This window comes from Pseudomyrmex gracilis, unplaced genomic scaffold, assembly GCF_002006095.1.
Source record: "Pseudomyrmex gracilis isolate BER0280 unplaced genomic scaffold, ASM200609v1 scaffold_101, whole genome shotgun sequence".
Taxonomy (NCBI): Eukaryota; Metazoa; Arthropoda; class Insecta; order Hymenoptera; family Formicidae; genus Pseudomyrmex; species Pseudomyrmex gracilis.
The window spans coordinates 306,256-331,032 of NW_018020685.1; the positions used below are offsets into that span (position 1 = coordinate 306,256).

General features: G+C 38.5%; 3 protein-coding genes and 1 long non-coding RNA gene across 6 annotated transcripts in view; 2 read left to right on the top strand and 2 right to left on the bottom strand.

Moving 5' to 3' along the window:
- Positions 1-13,630, top strand: part of LOC109855877 — an 83,561-nt gene extending 69,931 nt beyond the window's left edge. The window contains exons 1-6 of one of the 3 annotated variants that reach the window (XM_020430568.1): positions 4,169-4,588; positions 8,677-8,919; positions 9,099-9,250; positions 9,349-11,554; positions 11,689-11,836; positions 12,156-13,630. In XM_020430568.1, the coding sequence (XP_020286157.1) occupies positions 8,691-8,919; positions 9,099-9,250; positions 9,349-11,554; positions 11,689-11,836; positions 12,156-12,219 (2,799 nt within the window). In that variant the 5' untranslated portion in view covers positions 4,169-4,588; positions 8,677-8,690 and the 3' untranslated portion in view covers positions 12,220-13,630. Of the gene's footprint in view, positions 1-4,168; positions 4,589-8,676; positions 8,920-9,098; positions 9,251-9,348; positions 11,555-11,688; positions 11,890-12,155 lie in introns of those variants that run through there. The other 2 variants (XM_020430567.1, XM_020430566.1) reach the window with 2 other exon arrangements.
- On the bottom strand, positions 19-969 carry LOC109855897. The gene is made up of 3 exons (XR_002250338.1): positions 810-969; positions 592-722; positions 19-512 (listed from the first exon to the last, which is right to left on the bottom strand). It is a non-coding gene; the product is annotated as an uncharacterized LOC109855897 (long non-coding RNA).
- A 601-nt stretch (positions 13,631-14,231) lies between the features above and the next one.
- Positions 14,232-17,023, bottom strand: LOC109855923 (odorant receptor 67a-like). Its single transcript, XM_020430641.1, has 9 exons — positions 16,774-17,023; positions 16,525-16,644; positions 16,272-16,389; positions 15,955-16,182; positions 15,698-15,872; positions 15,484-15,574; positions 15,175-15,311; positions 14,628-14,760; positions 14,232-14,343 (listed from the first exon to the last, which is right to left on the bottom strand). Exons 1-9 carry the CDS (start codon positions 16,915-16,917, stop codon positions 14,290-14,292), a joined length of 1,200 nt encoding a protein of 399 aa, XP_020286230.1. The 5' UTR covers positions 16,918-17,023; the 3' UTR covers positions 14,232-14,289.
- Positions 17,024-22,483: 5,460 nt separating this feature from the next.
- Positions 22,484-23,683, top strand: LOC109855895. Its single transcript, XM_020430593.1, has 2 exons — positions 22,484-22,580; positions 23,262-23,683. Exon 2 carries the CDS (start codon positions 23,262-23,264, stop codon positions 23,553-23,555), a length of 294 nt encoding a protein of 97 aa, XP_020286182.1. The 5' UTR covers positions 22,484-22,580; the 3' UTR covers positions 23,556-23,683.
- The last annotated feature ends 1,094 nt before the right edge of the window (positions 23,684-24,777 follow it).

The window sequence follows — 24,777 nt, forward strand, 5'->3', positions numbered from 1 at the left end:
TTAATTTATCGACAGAATATTAGTTAATTTGACTTTCTAATATTTAATAACTACAATGATCTGCGTATGTTTGTTTACGATATTCTATCGCTTTATCACTACACTGCGCTCGCTCGCGAATCCATACTCTCGACTCAAAGCGCCGAGAGATTTCAAGCCGCCCAAACAAAAATACCCACGGTCGTGTACCATTACGTGCATTTCGCAATGCACCGGCTCTTCTATAAGGTTAGATAGCGAAAGTTCTTGTAGCATCCCGAGCGGGTGCAGCGTGGGAATTGCAACTTGTTTCTCCTACTCCTATATTTCTCTCAATTCCGAGGCGTGGACGGATTCCTTTCTAAGAAAAAAAGAGTTAAGTGCATCTTACTGTATTCCATGCAGATAACAAGCGAGGAATAAAAATCGAACCGATTGGGAAAAGGAAATGAACATCGGATCGTGTTTCGGAGCGTTTGTTAAAATGTGATGCGCGTTTGTTCGCATCTCGTAAAAATGTGTTGCCGATAATCCTGTAACAACACAAAGGAATTGTAACGTAGAAGAGATATCAGGATTCAGAATTAATTGAAGATGAATATATATACACACATCGTAGTTCGCATAACTTTGTACAATTTCCACGGAACATATGACGTCACGAGCGCGGTGTTTACGGGTCAGCGCAGTTGGAAACGTCATATCGAGAAGAGAGAGAGAGAGAGAGACCCGGAAGCGATATCCTACGGAGAGAGAGATATGGTATTTCACACGAGGAAAACGGCGTAAGCGCGATATTTTATCGGCGCGACGTGCCGATAGATACGTACCTGAGCAACTGCACTATAGGCGGACTTGCCCGTGAGCGACGCCTTCCATCGTTATTGTATTATTAGAGGAGACAACTAGCCTCTACGTATACGCGACGCCGTCTCTGTGTGCACACGCGGCTACGCCGGTTTCTCGAACGAGATAAGAATGCGGCGTGTTTCCCCGTAGCGAACTCACCGGGCCGGACAGCGTGGGCCGGTGTTCTGCCTCTGAACAATCAAATTTACTGCGAACGCAGAGGATTGTTCTTGCCACTTCTGCCCACTCCCATGTGTTCAATGCGCCTGCCAATCAATTCCTCCTCTGCTCTTTTGGTTTGGTTTAATCCTGCGAAAAATGATATTCTCCGTCTTTCGAAACGCGCGTTACCTTGGAAAAGAGAGAGAAAGAGAGAGAGAGAGAGAGAAAGAGGAAGAAAAAATTCCTCCGGGTCTACTCTGTTATCGGGGGGGAGAAAAAAAAATTAATTTGCAAGAAAACACATGTGCGCGGGAATAATATGAGATGTGCGTGTTGAAACCAACCACCTCCTCTTGTGCGAGCCGGATGAGAGCTTCGCACTCCCGATATATTGCCACCAGGCGCTAAAGAAATGAACTCGGTACATTTCCCTTTCTTTCTTTTTTTTTTTCTTCTTCAATCTACACCTGGCGTAACTTCTCAAGCGCATGACGGACCACCCACGGACACGCGTATCCAGGTGGAACCATTAGAGCGAGAGATCGGAGCGCGTAGACATCCATATCCGCGTGTACATATGTACAGACCCGGGCTAGCATCCGTCGGTTACGCGTAGCGAAAAACTCATACACCGCAAGCTGTCAAAGTCTCTCATTCTACCATACATCGTATATACAATCGAGTTTTTTTTGTTTTTTTGTTTTATAACATGAACCGTTTATTCTCCGTGTGTACTTTGTGTGGAGGAGGAGCAAACGCCGCCGATATGATGTTGCGCCAACAACAATGTAAAGCCTATTCTCTCTCCCCCTGTCAGGAAATTTTCACGGTTAGGTGAACTCACTTCCCTGCGAGGGCACCCTGAATGCACCTCGAAGGAGGTGCTCTCCCTCGAAGAAACGCGGCACGTGCCGTCGTGAAGTGAAGCTTCCAATTTTACGCGGACACATGTCATACACGTGTTCGCGCATCGACTTCCCGCGCTTTAATTACTTACAAGTGTCCCTGTGACAGATTAAACAAAATGTTAGATTCAAAGATACAGGATACAAGTAAAATTTATACAGAGATTAATTTCTCATCATCGCGCGCAACACCTAATGTCCGCGCACATATAACGTAGAATTATATATCTACGTATTTATACAGGGGGAGGGAATATGAAACACACAAAGCGCGGAACTCTCGTCTGGCGTATCGGATTTATCCGTTAATCGGTTATTTACACAGGCGCACCATCGGTGGTCGCGCCGCGCCGTCGAGATCGTCGTCGTCGGCGCTGCGGAATAATTTGAGGAGTCACTGGCCCGTAAAATGACTACCAGTGTGGGGCATCGTCGAGAGCGAATGGAAGTTCGTTAGGGACCGGCCCACAGTCAAGGGTTAACAAAAGTCCGTTACAGTTATTCCTTGAAGCAATCGTTCAGTCGAGCACTCGGAAAAACGGCCTGTAATGAAACGGCCGGTAATCGATGCAAATGCCACGATACGCGGATTGTATATCCTCTTTAGATTCGATCGTAAACGATGGCGCGCACGATGATAACTCGATGTTGTTACACGTGTATATTAACAGTGTGTACATAAGTTTCGTTTTATTTACTGATAAGAAGCGCGGTCGTTAAGATACTGTTTTGTTCGAGAGAAAAATATACAAATAGTTATCGAGCGGACATAATCGTTTTTGTGAACAATCAACGTCATTAGTCGCAGTTTGTTTGCGTCTCTCGCAAAGAGAGAGAGCCGCTCGTTTTCTTTAATTGCGCCGCGCGACGGTATACGGTTTAATTAGCTTCGTGATTGAGCCGATGAGAACAACAGCCGCACGATTGTAACAGCAGGACGTAACGATTGCTGCTAGATATTACAGCAGGAGAGCGGCCGCTTTATAGATACTGGTTCTACATTGCCCACCAGTGTTTGCCGTGGTTGCTAAATAAGTCGGCGTCAACGTCGGCGTGGATTTTTTTTTTTTTTTTTTTTAATCGATTTGAATTTATTCAAGATGGTAGCCCACGATGCGACGCGGCCAACCCGAGATACGGACCATCCCGACTGAGTCCCGACTACGGACTATTGTTGAGATTACGCGCGAGAGAGAATTGTTCGTAGGATTCGATACGCACGCATACGCTTTTCCGGTGGAGGAGAGTTGTATTCGCGACATTTGCGTGTCGATTGACAAATCGACCGGAAGTAGAAAATTTCGATTTTCACAATTCACGAGAATGAGAAAATTTCCAAATTGGCTTCGTGGGTCGGCAAGAGATCGGTTCTAGTTTCGACTGTGTCAAAAAAAAAAAATTAACGCTCCATATTGTATGCGTGCGCGATTAAGTTACGCGCAGTGGGGCTACGTATGCTTCCGGTATTAATTTATCGCCCGTCTGATCACGTGTGCAAGATTAGTTAGAAAAGCGTGGGTTATACGTCGAAGTGTTCCTTAAACGTCAATGTTTCGGGCCCACCACGCGGCCCACGCAACCCACATGTTAGATTAGAACTTCTTGATAACGCGCAAATGTACAGAACATTTGATCTGTATCGCCGAGCTTTTTTTCTGTAATAATAAAATAAAACGATTTTTTTTTTACAGCCGGTTGTATCGCCACCTGACGACAACAATCCCTTTTCTGTCCGCCCGAATACGTTTTCATGTGCGCGTTTTCTGCCAGTAGTCGCGGCGAATCGCGAGATGAGTCTATGGTGTAGGATTCGCATAGAGAGAGAGTGCTTTTTGCTCGACTTAAGACCTTGGCGAGAGATGTGAATGAATCTAGAACCTGTTTCTCCCCGCAGGTTCTTCTCACACTTGCCCGACTTCATTACACGGAGTCAGACGATACGCGATAATTTTATTGAAAATAGCGTTGGTGCGCGACGCTTTTTTACTTCGACCACGCGATGTTCGGTAGACATTGGGTAGCGTGTGACAAAACTCTCTCGCATAAAAAAAATTTCGCGCTCACAACGAGCAGATTTTAGTTCCAGAAGACACGTCGCTGCATAGAACTGTTATCACCTTTGTCACAATAAGCTTGTACGTAAAGTTACCGGAGCTTGGAAATAATTCGAGAAAATAATGTAATTGTATTACCGACATCATCATCATCGCATTGCCATTGTTCGAGTACTGTTAAAGATTTCTTAAAAAAAAAAACAAAAACAAAAAAAAGAAAAACAAGATATGGAGAATTGGGTGGGGTAAAGGGATGTTGTATTTCCGTGCAGGTAGCGCCACAGGTATAATCGGTGCGGTTGTGATGCCGGCAGTTTCGAGCGAGTCCTGCCGGTGAGTGTTCACACGGGCGGAGTGAGAGCGGGGCTTCTTCCCTCTCGTCGATCAGTGGGATCAGTGGCAGATATCGGTGCGTCGTTCCTCAGATTGCCTCGGATTGCCTCCGAAACAGACCGTGCAATACGAACAGTCTTACAGTGGTAGCGCCTGTCGACCGGTTTTTTATTTATCGCGGCGCGTTTTTGCGCTCACGGACGCGCGTCACAATCACAAAAATTAGATCGGAGAATCGTGCGGATAACGCGCCGCTTCGAACCAAGAATATGTTCGCACAGTCGTGGAGCAATAACGTCCTTTAAGGCAAGTCTTTTTTTTAGTGTTCACGATTTCTCGTTTTCTGTTTGCTGACAAAAATTGTACGTGTATAAAAGTTTTTTTTAGTATCTCTAAAGTATTTTCAATATCTTCTTTTCCATTTGCATAATGTATAATGTCGCATAATAAAATGAAAAAAAAAAAACTTATTTTCTCCAAAGTTTATTTTTTATATATGTTATTACGTTATATTGTATTAATTATATATTATATATTTATATTAGTGATATCACAGTGAAAACTGTGAATCGAGATTTTTTAACAAAATTCATCAAGTACTTCTTAGAGATACTTGCCGCAAAATGTTGAATCATCTGTTTTCTCTTGTTTCTTTTTTGGTTTACATTTCTAGATTCTCTCGTACCTATTAGATATCAACATGTTACTTACCTCTTCAGAGGACATTGACAAATGTCACATAAACACAATTCGTTCCACTCGTTGCTACATAACGCACTTTTACGGAGCAATTCTCTGTTATCTTCGCGATCGTTTCTGTGTACGTATACAGTCGGACTGCAAATTACTCTTGGTGCGTGCAAATGCGAAGCAAAGAGATCTCTAAGAAGTTTAACTACCGCGCTTTCTTTATTTTATGTAGCTTATGTTGGTGTGTAACGGAACATTCTGAAGGTTGCCATTTGATGTTGCTTTAAATTCCAATGTTCGATGGATATCATTAAAATACAAGCCTTAATTGCTTCAAGTTACATCCGTTCCAAGAATAAAAATAATTAAGCGTTCGATCGTAGACCTTCGCATTAAATCTCGCTTATGAAGTTTCGGTAATTACTCACCAGATTAACAAAAGCATTTATGTAGAAAGTGATTGATGGCTACACACGTAACAAGAATGTTAATATAGATCGCTTCGACATTGCGTCATAGTGTACGAGAACGATCGTTCGAACATGAGTTCGTGAGATTTAAGAACACACACACACACACACACACACACACACACATTTGTGCATATAAATATACATGTGTATACTTTTATACACGAAAAAATAAGTTTTGCTATCACATGACCGGCGAGAAAAATTGTCGAGTCTACTGAATTTTTTGTCTCATCACCAGAAAATGTTTGTTGGTTTTTTTTGTCACAACAAAAGTCTCAATAGGTTAAGCAAATTTTTCTCGCTGACCATACAGTACAACTAATATTTCTAGCTGTTCTAAAAAAAAAAAACTTCTTTTTCCGTGCAGATAGAACGGATGGAAATCGCGCATTTTTCTTTTATTTAATTCTATTTGCAATTTAATTGTGCCAAGGTTCACATATTCCAGGTCAGGTTAGCGACACGTCATTATGCATTTTGTGTTTCGTACACACCAGTTGATGCGAATGCTGGAATAACGTTAACCCTTTCGTTGTGCGGTGATCCGCGACCAAGAAGCGGCAACACCTTGAATATCCGTATCAAGTACATATATGTATGTACATACATATACTTGCGAAAGTACACATGTGAAATATAAATCTCATTATATATTAACATTACATATACACGTTACGCCGTCACGCACTCGCGCATTGCACACGCGATGTATTACATATCGCTGTTTTTTCTTCAAATACAGCGCGTTCAAGCGATAAACGCTCTTTGAATCGTAAATAACGTGTATATACATCAGTGTGATAACCACACATTCCGATATTGTAAAATTTATATATAATTATTTCGCCAGAATAACTGACGCTAGCGAATAATTCGCGGTGAAGCTTTTCAACGTATCGTTGCGGGTCAACTCATTTCCTTCGATCGCACATTGATAGTTTAATAGTATAAATATCATAATTCACTGTCGCACACAGACAGACAGACAGACACATACACACACACACACACATATATGCGCACAGCGAGATACGAATGTGGCCGCGAACTTGCCTATTTCAAGATAACGGTATATAAGATCTCGTAAGCGAGATGCATTACAGTTATGCAGTGCGCCCGCTTTATTCTGTGTGTGAGATTAAACACGCCCCTTTTAATTCTTTACGGGGCGGGCAGCCAAAACATGCGAAATTGATTGATGCAGATACATATTTACACACACGCACACACACAAGGATTTTATTACACATATGTAAAACATATATATGTATTTTTTTTTATCTTATAACATTGTACGAAAATTAAAACGGTGCTTTTTTTTAAACTAACCTTCGACCCTTCGCGTATTAAAACGCAAGGACACGCAGGTGCACACATTTCCTTCCATGCGGCACACTCGCAATTACCTACACTTGCGTATAATTGATATATCATCATTTTCATGCTTCGCAGGTTGAACTTTGTGTCCCGATGTTTTTCTCTCCGAACAAAATTTTTGTTTCTCGTTTGTGAACTTGCAACGAATTTTGAAGAAACAAAGAACATGTAAAACAGTACGTTTGATATATATTAAAAAAAAAAAAAACACTGTCTATAAACTTTGTTGATTAAAAACGCACAACGAGACAAACAAATAATTAAAAATTGTCGAGCACTGCTCAAACTTTCACAAACATATTTTTCAAAAATGTCGCAAGTTCTCAAAAAGAAAGAAACAACCCGCCAGCGTTATTCGTGTGGCAAATGTATGTCAGAAACACTGGCGTGTTCGAGGACACGAAGCTTTGAAGCCGATAGTTTTACTTTCTACGTGACGCCGTTCGATGAAGAGTAAAAAATTATGGGAGGGATACTTGAATTAAGGAGGAGTCGCGAAAAGAGAGAAGCCAGAGTCGTTCGAGAGCGACCGAGATATTTGCCGTATTTTATGTTCGCGACGCTTGGCACCAATTTTGTTTCTTTCGATCGATTCGTCGAATCATCACGTTTTACGGTTTTCGCAACGACGGTTTCCAACAAACCGTCGAGATGCGGATTTTACGGTCGTTATCGCTGTTAGGGCGAAAAAAACTGCAGAACTATATACGTTATTACATAGAACCGTGCGGTTTAATCGATGAAGTAATGAGGGCGATGGCTGTTGTCCCTCGTTTCACAAGGACAATGGACATCTGCCGTCTGACACAGACGGAGCGCTTCCCGAAAGGGCACCCGTGGCAGGTTCCCATGACTGACGAGGAGTCAGGTGTGTCTAATAGTGCAAACGTAAAAGCGCGAGCCCTACGCGAAGAGCGTACAAGACACTCGCATCTTTGCACTTTCCTATTTTATACACGTCGGTGTATAACTGACTCGAAGAACAAGTGTCGTGCGAAGCAATTATCATAAGGTTTTAAAAGACACTAAAAACTGGTCAAATCTTTCGGTCTGAAAATTCTTCGACTTGATATTTTTTAATTGCCAATGTTATGTTATTTGGAAAAAAAAATCAAACAAATAGAAAACAAAAACACGAGGAAAAAATCGCGCGACGCAATCGACGCAATTACAGAGTAAGAAAAAATAGGAAGAAGAGAACGCGCGCGTATAAAAGGTTCGTTGTCCGATTACCTACCTGCGGCACTTCTTCTCGCGGTCCATTTTGCTTCTTTTTATGTTCAAAAACACGGCGCACACGTATGCACGCGAGCGCGACAGATGTATCTACACACATACACACACACACACGTGTTGGCGAACGTTTCGTGGTCGAGAAGGCTGACGTCATCCGACGACAAACCTTTCAAGGAAGTCCGAGGCTGTCTCGGCTGAAGCCTCCACCTTTTCCCTTCCACGTTTCTCTCCTTTCTTTGCTTTTCTTACTCTTGTACATAGAATTCAGGGTGTCCCGTAGAATTTACCGTAGTCGATACCGTAGGAGTTTTAAGTTTCAGAAGCGTTTCTCCTAGTCCGGTGCAATTACCGTCATGTGAAACGCGGCGCTGTGAATATTTGATGACCGTAGACGGACATGTGTTCTAATCAAAACAAAAAAAAAACAGCAAAAACAGCGAAAATATAAGAAATGCAGCAGCGATCGTGCGCCGATTGTATCATAAAAATGCGTAATTATCACCTGCAATGTGATATTGCGCGCTACTTACACTTTCACTCCGCACATCTCCCAATCGTGCTGTAAACTCGATATCGAGACATTAACAATGTTTTTTTTATTTTTTTTTCAACTTCCAGCACTTTCACGCGAGATGCGCCTCTTCAAACGTTCCACGGCCGATACGAGCCCGCAGCTTGTCTCGGCCGTGTCTATCTCTCAGGATATCGCCGTCGCGAGTAATAAAGTCGAAAGCAATGCGTCTGAGAGAGCGGAGAAAAAATCGAAGACAGACGACGACAGACTGGAAGATGCTCCTTCGGCCAAAGATGTTGACGCGCAAAAAGAATCGTCGATGGATTCCTCTATTCTGACTCGTAAAGGTAGGGGAGGACAAAAGAGTCGAGGTATTATAAAATATTTATAGAAATAAATAATATTTATTTTTTTTAAATAATATTTATTTTCGCTGTATTTGTTGTATCGCTTTGTCTGCAATGACTGATATCGACGACATCTCGAAATCGCATGCATCTTTATTTAAAAAAAAAAAAAAAAACAGGTATTTCAACGTGGGGACGAAAAATGGGTCGACGATGGGATCAGATGAAGAGGTCGAACAGCTCCGAGTTACTTTCGGTGTCACGACGGCGACGACGCTGGAGCCCGCATCGGAAAAGCGGTTGCGACGAGGCCGCGATCGAGAAAGAAAATGTAATGTCGACGGAATCTGACAGTACCTAAACACTCGTTGCGTCCAACCGGCAAGATAATTAGATTAAAAAATGTTAATTTGGATAATCCACTTCCAGGGTAACAGTGAGTCCCTCAGACCAAAAAGAATTCCTAGAGTGGAATCGTTGAGGAATCTCTTCAGAACCAGCGGCGATCACTCTCTTAACAGCAAAAGTACCGCGAGAAGCGCGACGATACAGGAGGAGGACGTCGTAAGCGTGAGCCCCATGGAGAAGACTCTCAGTGACGGAGCTCTCAGAAAAATACAGTTTCGCGGTGTAAGTTCCAGTATTTTGGACGATCGCGAATTCGCTCAAACCGATCGGGAGATGTTTCTTCGTCAGAAGAAATTACAGCTGAGTCGCAGCATTCAGGATCTGCAGGAACAGCAGCGAGTTTTGGATTACATATTGAAAAATCGTGAGATTCTGCATACACGGCAGGGTAGAACGCTCGCGAAGGACACGTTGGAGAACGTTGGAACGAATGCGAATTGTTCCAACGATCGCGCGAAAGAAACGAAGACCGGTCCGTCGTCAACGTCCGGTCAGCATCAGTCATCTTCTCCCAGTAACGACAATGTTAAGAGAAATTCTTCCGCCAATGTGCTGACTGGTCTCGAGGATCTGCTGAGCAATCTGCGTATAGGTTGCGACGAAAGTGGTTACGATTCGGACAGCACGCGAACCGGCGCCGATTCGCCGGACAGTGAAAAATGTGTGGCGCCTTCGTTATTGAAACCGCGCAGTTTCTCCGTGACGTCGGATGATTATCGCGGTATCGGTTTGTCGCTTGGCGATGCGTCGCGGAAAAAGGACGTGACGATTCAGCCGACGTGCTCGTCAGAAACGACCGACGCTTCGAAAAGTGAGAAGGTCAACGGCACCAACGTCGCTGTCGATAACGCGACGAGCAACACTTTTCTTGACGACTCGGTCGCAACCACATCAACCGCGTTAATATCGGACGAGGACAATGACACGGATAGTTGCGACGAAGATACTTTCGCCGATTTTCTGGAATATCAATCGGATTTGACGAGAATTTATCCCAAGACGGAAGCGGAACTCTATCCGAAGAGTCGCGGGGTCGGAAGAAAGACTTCCGCTCTGCTCGACGAAGATTTTACGAAACTTCAAATGACGGATAATAATGATCTCGATTTTACTCTGACGCGATGTGACGATGATGCTGATGCTGCGTGCGACGTCAATGACGTCAAAATAAATGTTGACTCGGACGAGAGACAATCTTGTGCAACAACCGAAAATCACGTTGACGTACCTCAAGCGGTTAAGACACAGAATATGTTCAAGGACAAGAAGTGGAGGAATCGTAAGTGTTCCAGCCCGAGTTTGATGCATCTCTTAGAGCACGCCGCGTCTCCTTGTAAGGATAGTCCACCGGCTAGCAAGATCCATTCCTCGTGCGCGACGAATCGTGTGCAGTACTACAGTCCAAAGAGATCGCGCTCTACTCTGGAACTCGATGCGTCTGATATGATGAGAAATGTGGCGAAGAAAGTGCTTACGACGAGCATTAGCGGACCGTCACTACCTACCGTTTCCACTTCCAGGATCGTAACCGCCAACAACAAATTTCCGATACGACGCGAATTGAAAACGATGAAACTCACAGTGAGCCGCACAGTGGGTCTCGGTATAGCTCTCGAGCGATGCGAAGCGGCCAGGCCGTTCTATGTGATCGCCAGGTTGGATCCTGACGGCGAGGCGGCCAAATCGAAGCAGTTTCGCATCGGTGACGAGATCGTGCGAGTATGCGGACGTAGAATACGCGGCATGTCGATAGCAGAAGCGCGAAACGCCCTGCGAAGTTGCGTTGGTACGGTCGAGCTGCAGATCGCGCGAGAACCGAATTCGGCTTTCGGCGAGGAGATCGGCGATACTTGGGGTAATACTGTAGGGCGAACACGAAGCGATGACGCGTGGATCTTGAAGAAAGGAAGCACCGAACATTCAGTCTTCGCTGACGATGCTTCATCGCCGACAAAAACTGGCGGATCGTGTGCCACTGACGAGACGACCGCTAATCTTCAGAAGATGACGGGAATGAAGAAGTTTCAGGTGGTGAGAAAACGTAGCGCCGAAGCTCCCGTCGTACGACGAGGATCTAGTTTGTCCATGGATCTGCTTACGATCGTACTGGAAAAGGGTGCGCCGAAGAAATTGGGTTTCTCCATCGTCGGTGGTGTCGATAGCAATAAGGGCCGCATGGGAATCTTCGTGAAGGACATTATGCCCGGTGGGCAAGCCGCGGAAGAAGGTATGTCGTGTCATATTAGCACTTTGTCTTCCTGAGAACAAATAATGAATCAAACTTTGAATGATGGAATATATTATCGTAATAATCAGACAAAACATCTTGATCTAATTCATCGTTTGCTCGTAATGTTGAAGGTACTCTGAGAGCGGGAGACGAAATTTTAGCCATCAACGGTTCCTCATTGGACGGTCTAACACACGGAAAGGCGTTGCAGATGTTCAAGACCGCAAAAGCTGGAAACTTGGTACTTCACGTCGCCAGAAAGGATCCAGCGCATAAACGGTTGTGCTGCAAATCATACGATTTAGAATACTATACTTATAAATATTAACACGGTTAGTTTTTGCTTCGCTTTACATTAACAATCACAACCTTTTATTGTTTTTTTTTTTTTAATTTTTAATACTGCCGTCATTATCCGAATAAAATACAAATGAGATCTTCGGAAACTGCATCAGAAAACGAGAATAATCGAGATCTAAGGGAATATATTGATAGCATGATGAAGCTTTGCTATTTGCTTTTGATTTGCGATTAATTAACTGGTGATAAATTATTTTCTATGTGATATCTCTATAACAGAGGCTTTTTTCTGTTACAGGTACGTTACACAATCAAAATCGTACGATTGTCTCGACAAATTAACAAAGTCCGCTGATGAATAAAATATTATCTTTAAAAGACTCTTCGTTGCCGAGAACAGCTTTGAATTAGTTTGAGAAAGATATGATACCTTTTTACAAAGTATGACTTTGGTTTGAAACTCCCGGATCAATTTCTCATAATTCTGCTAACATCTCACAAATATTATACGTACTTTCAATGACTCTTTAAGTACACAAAGTGTATTCGTGGATGGTGAATGAACCATGGTTGATAAAATGTGTAACAATTAATATTTTTTTGCTACTGAATAATGTAAAATTATTATAATTTTCTCTTTTTTCTGATTTAATTTTTTTTTTTTTTTTCACGAACATGTTATTTCTTGTCATGTTTCACGAACACGCAACATATTAATTCTTTGCACTCGAGACGATTTCGGCTATATCAGAGAAGCATTTTACAGGTACTTTAAAATCATTTATACTCAGACAAACATATAAAAATATAATAAAATTTCATTAATTTATTTATTTTTATAATTTATTTTGAATACAACAAAAGTAGACGCCGCTCGAGTAGACGCTTCAAATCGGCGGGGCGCCGCAGCGGCGCCGCTCGAGTGCAAAGGATTAAAATTCTCTAAAAACCATCTCAGAAGTAAAGAATGTAGTTCGCACGTATTTAATTATTTACGCTTTTATATATTTCGAATTTAACATATATGTTCCAGAAAACAGAGAAAGATAACGATACACTTTGAAAAGTACTGTTGGAATTACATACATTACTGCCAAACGCATCTGTGCCTTTTTTCGTTTTGTTTGGAATTCGCTATCTCGCGTATAAACGTTATATTCAAACGTTAAAGAAATGTTGTAAGTGAGAAACTAAGATGTGTAATTGCTTAGCGACATGATTTGCGCATCCTTAAGGCTTCTGGGTATTTCTGCAGCTTCTATGTTTAAATTATATGATGTTAGTGGTGAGAGATTATGTGAATTTTTGTTTTCTGTAACTTATATCAAAATAAAGTAGGTTTTTTTTTTTTTACACCCCACCAGTGTTCGAAAGTTTAAATTGGTGAAACTGAAAATTTCTTTTTCGGTTTACAAGTTAGTATTGAATGAGTGCAAAAGTTTTGATGGATTTTATGATAGAAAAATGGAACGAATAATTTTATTCAAAACGATTTATTTGTTTTACCGGTGCAACATTAAAAGATATAAACAAGTGGATTACCAGATTACTTGGTAGAGTGAATAAATCGTTTTTCATAAAATTACTTGTTCCATTTTTCCATCACGAAATTTTTTAAAACATTTGCACTCAACAATAAATATCTAAAAATCTTCAATCTCAAATAAGGTCTATTGTCACCGAAAACAGACGTTAAACGTATAAATTGAATTACACACGCAATTATATATATACGCATATATATATATATATCGATACAGAAAAAAGAAATAAGAAAAAAAAAAGTTTTCGGTGGAGTTTTGTCACTTTAAGCTTTCGAATACTGATGGTATATACTGTACAGATACGTATATATACCCAGGAACCTTAAAACCATGTCCTGTTAGATATAATACGCTAACAGCTTGGAATATGGTTATATAGAATATATTATAAGATTTAACATATGTTTTTACTCGAAAACGTATTTTTGTATAAATCAATTTGCAAGAAAATTAAGTACGTAATTATTTTTGTTTAACAACACATGAGAGTCATTGATTATGTAACACATTGCTATACTAATTAATAATTTTCATTATATACTTAAAGAGAGACTGACATTACGATAATGTCTACCTGTAAAATGCTGTGATATTGATTGTAGTCGCATTCTGATATTATACGACTTGTATTTAATAATAATAAATGTGATTTTGTTAAATAAAATGATAATTTTGAAGTTTTTATATTTATTGAAATGCTTTATTCTTCTCATAAATATAACAATAATAAAAATTTCTACATAATAACAATGTAATAACAATAATACTATAATGTAGCAATAAAAATAATTTCTACTTTCTATTATATCTTACAATTGTTTTCGAAATGTTTAAATCAAAGACGCGGTGAAGAATCTTACTTACACAAGTATTTTTATATCTCGATACTTATTCTTGCATCGATGAAAACGCCATAAAGTAAGACATTCCGCCTCGCACCACCTTAAATTGAATAGAAAAATTCACACCTATCAAGTTTCTTATATGCAGATTCTTGTACTAGCTCATCAAAAATTCGCGGAATAGGCGCGGAGTCTAGAGAGCAACAGAGACGGTTTCCTTAGCAGTAAATAGCGCTTACGAGCGCCGTAACTGTAACAATTGCTTGTCCAATTGCGTCGTGTCGATAATGTTCACTGCTCTTTCTTCTCCCTATTTTCTTCACTCTTGTCCTTAGATTACTGCGCCTATTCCGCAAATTTTTCACGTGCACTGTAGATACTTACCGCGGCAAAAACAGTCATTGACAATGGAAATATATTACCTGCAGTCAATCGACACGGTATAATACTTCTGTAAAGAGTTATAATTAACAATGATTTTAGTCTGGGTGAGAACTTGTACCATTCCGCCGCGTATCTGGAAAGATCGTTTTTGAAATCTGATTTTAAAACATTTTTTTACTAGGTCAGTAAGTTACACGCAACATTGGGATATAAATCAAATAAGTTTTTTGTGTAAATCAACTCGCGAAGATTCAAAAATATGGAAAAGAATGGTCAATACGAGCAAAAGGAGATTCCAAATAAATTCTTCTCCTGTTTTGTCTTATGTCGGAATTGCAATTTTCATATTTACTTTACTTCATGTCAAAAAATGTATGTTGTACATATAGTAAATTATTTTAGTTTTGCTCATTGTTACAAAAGAAGGAATTGCGTTAGCGCAATTTTTTGACATGAAACGGAAGAAACGCAATTTTGATTTCGCACACCTCGGCACGATTAATTTTTTTAATTATAAATATGTGCGAAAATGTAAAATAATTATTACGCTCGGTGGAATATATTCTGACTTTCGTCCATTAATTTCTGACCGGAGTAACACAGTATCAGTAATTGTAGCATCGCTCCCACAATTATAAACAGATATCTAATCAGTTCCTGCACTTGATCTAACACATAGACGATCTACAAAATTATTAAATGTGTTAAAGATATATACTGTGCGTATATACTTATTTTTTATTTTACGTATTTTATTGTTTATAAAATTTATCTGTAAAATGACAATGCTGAGATTCATATATTTTTAATAACTCATGCTTGTGTTATCATGTAAATAATTATTTAACTTTCTTACACGAATTCCAAGTATACTAAAACATCCGCCAATAATTATAGTGAAACTAAATCCGACAACCTTGTGCGCGTCGTCTAACATGTTGACAAATCTACGAAATTATTTTTAATGAATCGCGTATTTTCATATGATTTTTCATAATCTTTCTTATTTTATTTACGTAACACATGAGTTTGATCAAATATTTTTTTTTTACACGAAAAAGATCGCTTACTCCACAGCGAGTTGATGTTTCTTCAAACATTGAATATACTTTTGATATATTATTCCTTCCCCGTATAGTTTATAATCTCTGTTCTTACTGGTTTTGTTGGCGCGCACAATAGATACTATGTTTTCGACTTGCTTACTGTAATACGATTTTTGTGATATTTTACACGCGAAGTAGCGTGTATTTATTATACATTACCGTTTTACCTTATTTTTATACGCACCCAACTAGTTTAAATAAACCACACGCGTGTGTGGTACACATTATGTGCAAAGTGTCGACAGCTATCATGATGGACACACCTACTACGACCATGAAAGAGGAATAAAAAAAAATCGGCCAAAAATATTTATATTGATTTTTTCCGTAATAAACATACACTGCGATGTTCCGCTTGCGCGATTCATTAAGTGGCATTATAACGTCAAAAAGTATTGGCCCTAACGATGGGATTGTTACAAACAGTGTCATCATGCTATATACCACTACTGCAATTTTATGAGAAATCTACGTACGTATATAATATATATAAAAAATGTACACGATTTTTTAATTTTGATATAATTTCTGTACTCACTTGTGTAATAAATTGTAAATTGTTTCCCTAAAGCAGAATAATGTTTTAAAACTCGAACTTCCGTGTCACTCGAAAATACATTCCAGTGATTTTCTATAGTTTTATATAAATGTTGAAACTATAATTTGTAACAAACAAATTTTTGTAAAACCGATCAAATGCACACATGAAGTAGAAACGGTTTTTATAATTAGTGTAAAGTTTTTTAAAAAACATAATTTATTCACATATATATTGAACTTTTGATACTTACCTTGTTGCGAAACACAACCTGATTTAACAACTTCGTAAGAAAAGCCATCGATATGATGAATTCGTACAAGCATTCGAACAGTATTTGATCGTTGTCTGACTCGTATATAAGTGTTCTAATCTGCAGATAAATTATGTCACTATCGTAAGATACATATCCATCATGTTAGAACATAGTGTTGTTTAGACATTTAAGATAATCTTAAATTGCATTAAATTTTGTACGTAAAACCAATCGACACCGTATTACCTCAAATGAAACATAACTAAGGTGAATCAACAACCAAAATACCACTAAAAGATCTCTTACAAATTTAGATTGGTAGGGCCACAGACCTAAATTCGATAAAAGTATTATATTAATCTTGTACTCCCGATACACATTTGCTAGCATGGTTTGCTTCGATGAGAACTGTGACAGAAATGACAGAGTGAGTCTTGCGTTGCGTGTCGATCGATTTTGACGCGTATTCGCCGCGCAACTACAAAATTATAAATGTCAAAAAGAAGAGAATTCTCTATCGCGTAATAACATGTCTGTCTTAGAAACTAACTTGACAATCCTGACATTCGCATTAAGTAAAGTAATGGCTTTGCACGCGTGACACAGCGCAAGTAACTATTTTATTCTCTACATAATTGGTTTATCGATAACTCGCTTTTTTTCATATGGTTTGTACAATTGTCACAGTTAATTTCAACTGTTGCAAAAGACGCACGTATAATAACAGTCAGTTTTTTTAGCGTGTATCTGAATAGAGAATCCACTCGAACAGCATAATATATCCTCAGAACAATTCTGAATATATTCCCGAACGTAAATAGAATATGTTTGAGATATCATCTAAGTAAATAGGATATAAAATATTCGTTCTCTATATATAGTTAGAAAATATATATAGAATTAGACTTTGGTTACGGTATTTAAATCATAGGAACGCACAAATTAAAGATATAGTCCGCTCATAATTTGCTTGAGTACATATTAAATAATGAAACATAACAAAACACAAATTATATTAATAAATTATTAAATATAAAATAAATATATATATAAATAAAAACGAGAAATTGATTGACCGATAATTTTATTAGAAATAAAAAAAATTACTTATCAACGCTCGCGCCTGTACGTCTTACATAATCTACACTAATTACGTAATACGACAGAGCCGAAGAGAGTCTGTTTTTCTTGACGAGAGAGTCAATTTCTGAACTATTTAAAGATCACTTTGCGCGTAGCTGTGTAATTATTGCTTTGACTGGCTCGCCTCAAAATCCGCTTTCAAGATTATCTATTTATCGCGCGTTTCAGAGAAGTGTCCCGAATCCTCTAACGACTGCGATTCCTTAGTGCTGATGTCCGTTAATAATAAACTCTCACGTATAATTGAACGAGTTTTGAGTTGAATCGAGTGGGAAGGATTTCACGCCGCTACACGAACCGCCGTCATCCATGATATGCCTCTGTAACAATTTATTTCGCTTTTTTTTTTCTCGTTGATTTTTGAACTCTAAATCAATCGTTTACCGTCGAGTTACGTCGCGATATTTGTCTCAACATTTATAGGAAGTTCATTTCGCCGTCACTTTGGACAATCTCCAAGTTAAAGCGTACGCGAGAATATTCGCGTGAATGTTATCGCAAACGATCCGGTAAACCAGAGAGACGATGTGGTAAACCAGGAAATCAGGTATTATGTGCGAACTTTTAAGTAAATGTATGCGTTCAGAGAGAGAATGTTGAAAAGTGTATGCGATTGCGGAAAGTATTCAAAAATATTCTATTCATAAAAGTGACTATTATCTATTAGTAAAAGTAATTATAAGTCTTTGTATAAGAATAACCAGTTTTATTCTTGTTGAATATTCTTCAGCGCGGTGTCCATTTTCCATGTCCGTCCAAGACGTTGTTTCTCATGTTCTCCGAGTATAATTCGTCATATGAGTTCTTTTCAATTTGACACTAACATCCTCAAGTGTCATGCGCGACGTCGGTAAAAGTGTTACATGAGTAATAACAGGATAAACTTCTGTTCTGTTCTTTATTGAACAAAAATCAACTCCAGTCACTGTGTTGGAGATAGTGGAATTTAACGTGGAATCACTCTCATACAAATTATTGAAGAAAAAAAGAAGAAGAAGAAGAACAGTTCCTCGATCTTTCAACATATCGATTCGAATTAACGTAATCGAACGGAGTAATCGTTCAATGCGTGATCGATTTTGTTAAGTTAATCGTCCGATAATCAATCGATCACGTTACCTAGCAATTGGTCTTAAAATTGATCTTTAATTTATTAGTAATTCGCACGAGAGATTTTTTTTTGCGAAGAATCGATATCTCGCGAACATGATGTGTGATGTAATACGAGTCAGCGGATATATACTGACTGACCGCTATTAAATCGTTCTGCAAGAGGAAAAAGAGGTTTTCGCTTTTGTGCACCGTTTCTTTTCAGCTTCTTGTTCGATCAGTTGCCGAAAGAGCACATATAAGGCAAAGTTTCTTTCTTCCTCTTTCAGATCACCGATTAAATTGCCAGGCAGAAATGAATCGGTTCCGCGAGAAAGAGAGGGCTTTCCCCTTCTACGCGCTTCCTTTTACTTCAGTGGCCGAAAATAAAACTCACGTACAGAGGATATTCATCGTCTTCTTCTCTGGCAAAACTGATATTTATATCTATATGCAGCATACAGAGATCCACACACGTGTGTGTGTGCGCGATAAGTTTTATTCTTATATTTTAAAATGCAATGTCTATTTTTAAGCTTTTACGTAAAAGCTTAAAAACATTTTTACGTTCGATAAATTACACTTCGGCTCTCATCTGTCAACGTTTAAACCATAGTACAGTATGCAATCAGAAGAAAATACAGATAGCATAAATAAGTAACACACTTCGTACGAATTTACTTTGACCCAAAGACCCAAATAAAATAAAAAGTATTTTATTGTATTCTCACCAGAACATGAGCACCAGCATATCTTGCTTCGTGCTTAAAAATTATATAAATAAATAAGTGACTCGTTGCTGCATGCGCTTTTGTTCAGAAATATTATTATAAAATTAAGAGACGTTTAGGAAGAAACATTTTTTTCGTCTATATATCCGTACACGTTTGTTTGGGACTGTGTCAGGTCTTCGTTTTGAAACTATATTATTAACTTTTAAATTTACATTTTAAATGGCTTTGCGTGACGGAGAGCAAGCATATATTATTTCACATACGTCACGCAATAACACAGTTGAGAACAAGCAGTTGTTTTCCATCTTATTTTTATCGAACAATTACTTTTTTTACGCTCGTACAATTTTCAATGCGTGCCCCGACTGTCATTAAATATGCAGGTACAGTCATATAGTCTATAAAGTTGTCTATAAATAGAGCTTAAGCAATCATTTGACGCGCGGAGTAATTTAATCGTTTCGTATCATTGCTTGCTCAATGCAAAAATAGCACAGAATTACACAGCGTATGTAATTAGATTAAAGGTAAGATTATGACAAAATAAATAAAGAAAATTCTTACGTCGTTTTTTTATTCTAAAATATTACGTACGTATTTTTTAAACACAATATCTAAAGGTGTCATTTAGCCTCGGTCTGATAGCATCGCATGACGCTGTCAATACGATAGTTGCTGTCAAATACAAAAGTTGACGTTTTCATTTACGCTATTCTTGCAGTAATTGCATGTTGTTTATTTTTCTATTTGTTACAATTTTTTAATCGCGAATTGCGATCGTTGATAGATCGGTTTTAAGATGATTTGTACGATCGAGCGGAAGAGTTTCCACATACGTCAGTACGATGTGGAGAAAATTTTGATGGAAATGTTTATTACACACACAAAATTCGCATTAGCGTGATAGTTACGTTTCTCATTTTACAGTACGTATATTTTTATTAAATCTAATCACTTTACAAATATAATTGTAAATGTACTTACAGTTTCATGCGGAACACGAGTAGACCAAAGCAACGGGGGAATTTGATCCGTGAAATTTAATCTGCGGTTGGTCTGAAAAATATAAGTGAATCTCCACAGGTTTATTTCACGTTCATTTCAATGTTTATGTAAGAATAATAGGATTACATAAAACTTTCCAGCTTTCAGGTGTCACATTTGTCAAGCGCGGAGCGTCTGACGCTAATAAACTACGCTGAGGCTCGTGGTGCGCGCCTTTAATCGTCGTGGAAACGTGTCATCGCTATTTAGCGCTCATTGCGGAAGAGTTACCGGACGGTTTTCTACTGAATTCAAATGTGCTATCAGGAATTGATCAAGAGAAAAAAAGAGTCGAGTAATTGAATTAAACTTTTCATCTCCCGCGCGCGCAGTAAATCTTTTCTAATATTATCTCGCGGTGTATAAAAGCGCGGTAATTTTTGACGGTCAAGGATGTCGCGTTTGACGCGTATACCACATCATTTTTCAATGTTCAGAAAGTTTCTCAAAGTTCTAAATATATATGTGTGCGTTAGGAACAGTTGTGACAAAGCATTAAATACGTTGAATTGTGTGATTGTCTCGGATCACTTTCCCTAAAAGTTAAAAATTTGTGTGAATTTCCTGATTGTTCGGGATGGAATCTCTTCGTTTCGCAATTCGGCGCGTGTTTTGTTCCAAATCAAATTTGTAGCAAAAAACATACAGAGTGTGTGTGCGTGTGTGTGGAATGATAATATTATACGAGAGAAAAAAAAAGTATTTTTTTAATACAAGAGTAGAATCGTCACTGATGTGGATAACCACAAAAAGAGATGTATATCACTTTCCGATGTTTCGAAACTATTAAGCGGCCAGCTTGCGAGATTATGCGGTCTCGAGAAGCGCGAAGGTAATTTATCGGAAGAGATAAATTTCGTCATTTGGAAATCCGGATGAAACTATTCAAGTCATCAGTTCTCTTACGAACATCTTCTTGAGAAATATATTTCATAAGAAAAATGACCGCATAGATCGTTGATTGGAAAAATAAAAAACACACACATATGTGACAAAAATTATTTTATAAAATTAAAAAAAAATAAATCTACTTTATCTTTGCAGCTAACACCTTATATCAGGACCCTGTTTGGAAAAGTAATCGCGATTACTTTTATCGCAGAAGAAATGATTTGTTTTTCAAGAAGAAGAACTTTGTGATGAACATACGAAACACTTAAAATTTGTAAATAATGAATTTATTTGTGTTCATGTCATTATTATTATTATACTTTTGATGCTTTTTTGAGAACTTTCAAAGTGCAGAAGATCAATTTATTTACGGCAATATTCAATGTTCAATATTAGACACGTTCGGCGATGATATTGTGAAACAGTTTCAAAATTTAAAAGAGTAATGTATTCATAAAAGTGAAACTCTCTCTCTTCAGGTTGAGACGGGCAAATCTGGTCTGTGTCGTATATTGGTCAATGGGACACCGATATTCACAACAGATCGCACAGCGAACGTGCGAACGTGCCGAGTCAAATACATATAACTCAAATGATTTACGTCGATTTTTCTTAGCTTGTTACATTTTTGGACATTTATCGACTAGATTTGCGTAAATAGCACAGATTCTATAAATGTGATGTATTTGATTATACCATTAAAAAACTCGTTATGAGCGAGTGGTATTGATATAATATTGCAAAAAGTAGTATTAAATAATTTTGCAAAAATACGTAATAAGCAGAGAAAATATTAAATGTAAAAACATTTGTTATATAACTACACACTCACTTAACGTAACGTGAATTATAAACATTACGTTGTTATTTACTTGTTTGTTTTTTCACTTATATGGTGTAACAATTCGTAGCTTATAATTCTCTCGGGACTGTTTTTGTTTTAATACATATCCGTAATAACAAGAGAGCAAGCAATTAGTTTACGCGTGTTTTACGATACAAAGAAATCGCATCGGACGAATTTTCCTCGAGGAGGATACTGGAGTGTGACATTCACCACTCATCTACCACCACGCGCATCTGCGCGTATAAAAGCAACGTTCGTTACCGCGCGCTTAGTTTCATTCCGGATTGTGAAACAACACTTTCAACGTGAGTACCACAATCACGTAGCACAATATCCTTAGCACGTTGTTTCCTCGTACGGCGCAAACAAGCGAATTTTTGTTCTTGATCAAATCTGTGCAAAACACACGCTGCGCGCATTTAAAATCATCCCGACGCGAACGAAGAAAATGAAAAGTCCGCGTAATAATAAGTGTGTTGTTTGAAGTGTCGCATTTTTTTTACGTGACTTCCGTAATTTTTACAACTTTCCCTAATGGCAGAAATATTAACTTCTATATCGCGCGCGCGCGCGTCTCTGGTAAAAACAAAATTTTCTCCGAATTTTTTACACTTTATTTCTCGGATATTTAATGTACAAATTTTTATACACTTCTCAGATCTTTTTCAATACGACTTTTCCAACACAGTTCGCGCGATATAAACCGGTATCCTCTTACAAAAGTACAAGTTTTTTTTTTGCGCTCCGTGTGAGAGGCACAACGACGTAATAAAATTCTCCATAAAAAAATTTGTTCCAATTTCACGACCTCGACCAGTAAAGAGAGATCGGGTACAACGCTCTTGGGATGCAATGTACGTCGTTTGCTTTCGATTCACGAAAGGAACTCTCGCAAAATAACTGTCGCTGCCTGATTCACGAAGAGCGACACATTTAATTTTCAACATTTTTCAAGCAATCGCAATTGAATTTTGTTCGGTTTTCAGATGAAATTTCACGTCACGGTGCTGGCCACGTTATTTCTGGCGGCCGTAATCTCCGCTTATCCCCAGAAGGACGGGCAAATCTTCAGTAACGAAGCGATAAGACAAGCGCAGAACACTTACCTCATCCCTAAAGACGCGACCATACAAAAGGTACAAGAAGGAATCGAGCTTGCCGCTTACGAGTCAATTCCCGGCGATCAGAGGATCAATCTCTTCGAGATTCTGGGCGATCACGTGCCACCTGAGGTGGTGAACAATCTCCAGAGTCAGATCGACCAGATAGGCCGAAATTGAATCTCTTCCTCTACGTAACATCGTCGTCATTGTCATCGTTGTGTAAAAACAGTCATGTATCAACGTCCTGTCCTCTGCGCGCGCTTGTAAAAAATAATAATTTATAAATAAACGATTCTCCTTTTGTATCTTGCTTTTGTACTTAATAATTTTCTTTATAGTAATGTAGAGCAATGTTTTGTCTCTTTCGTAAATAAAATATCTGAAAAAAAAAAAAAAAAAGCAATTTGCGGATTTTACGTTCATGCGCCCATCAAAAATTAACAACTCCGATGACATTCGTGCGCGCGAAATAAGATGTAAGTGTTGAAACACTTGTCGTATGTACGTACAAGTTCATTAATGTATCGAGACGTCTATCAAAACCTGTTTTGCATCGTAATTGACATTCCGTCTAGGAAAAAAAAAAAAAAATGTAGCGTAGTTCATCTATCGTCACACATCAATCACGTATTCTCTTATGAGAATGTTAGTTAGCGAATTATATATGCAGCTAACGCGATATGTCGCGTAGAGAAAGTTGCAATACCACCCGTCAAAGAAGCGCACTTTCACTTCTATTCGCCGTGTTGTTACACTAAGCTGTTCTTCTGGAGGTTTATTACATGACCATGTCGAGAAAATTTCAATAATCGAAGACTAAATAAAATTACGAGTTCGCGCGTTTCCCGTTTCCTCCTTGGCCAACAATTTCGTTGTTCCATTGTTGTAATAACACATATCCGTGCTGAAGGAAAGATCTCTTTTTTAATTTTATTTATTTTCATACAGTTGTGAAACTTTCACTTTCCTTTGCACACGCACAGTCTCTCTCGCGCGTGTGCAAAGCAAACCCATCAAAAAAGTTGTTATGTAATAATGTAAATTTCGATTATCTCTTACGCGCTACCCGATGACACGTGAAATCTGAAAAAAATAGTGACCTTACTTTATCTTCTTTGGAGTTTTTTATATTTTTATATATGTATATATATATCTCTCTCTACACACTATATTTTTTAGATTATCCATCTACTAGTTATCTATAGTTTCTACTGATAATCGCGAACAATTTTTCTTTTTCGAGTATGTGTATATAAAAGAGTGGGTTGCTTTAATAAAAAAGTCATTATTTTTATGTATCAACATTACATACATTTTGGAATATAAAAACCACAAATGGTTGTAAACATTTGTACATTAATGATAAATAACTTAAAACTGGTTTTATTTCAGATTAAAG

Excerpts from the sequence above, each read along its gene's own strand:
- LOC109855923 (XM_020430641.1), bottom strand. The coding sequence starts at position 16,917 with ATGCTAGCAAATGTGTATCGGGAGTACAAGATTAATATAATACTTTTA. Across the intron at positions 15,312-15,483 it reads TTAGTATACTTGGAATTCGT|ATCGTCTATGTGTTAGATCA; the intron begins GTAAGAAAGTTA and ends ATAATTTTGTAG. Across the intron at positions 14,761-15,174 it reads CAGAATATATTCCACCGAGC|ATACGCGGCGGAATGGTACA; the intron begins GTAATAATTATT and ends CGATCTTTCCAG.
- LOC109855895 (XM_020430593.1), top strand. The coding sequence starts at position 23,262 with ATGAAATTTCACGTCACGGTGCTGGCCACGTTATTTCTGGCGGCCGTA.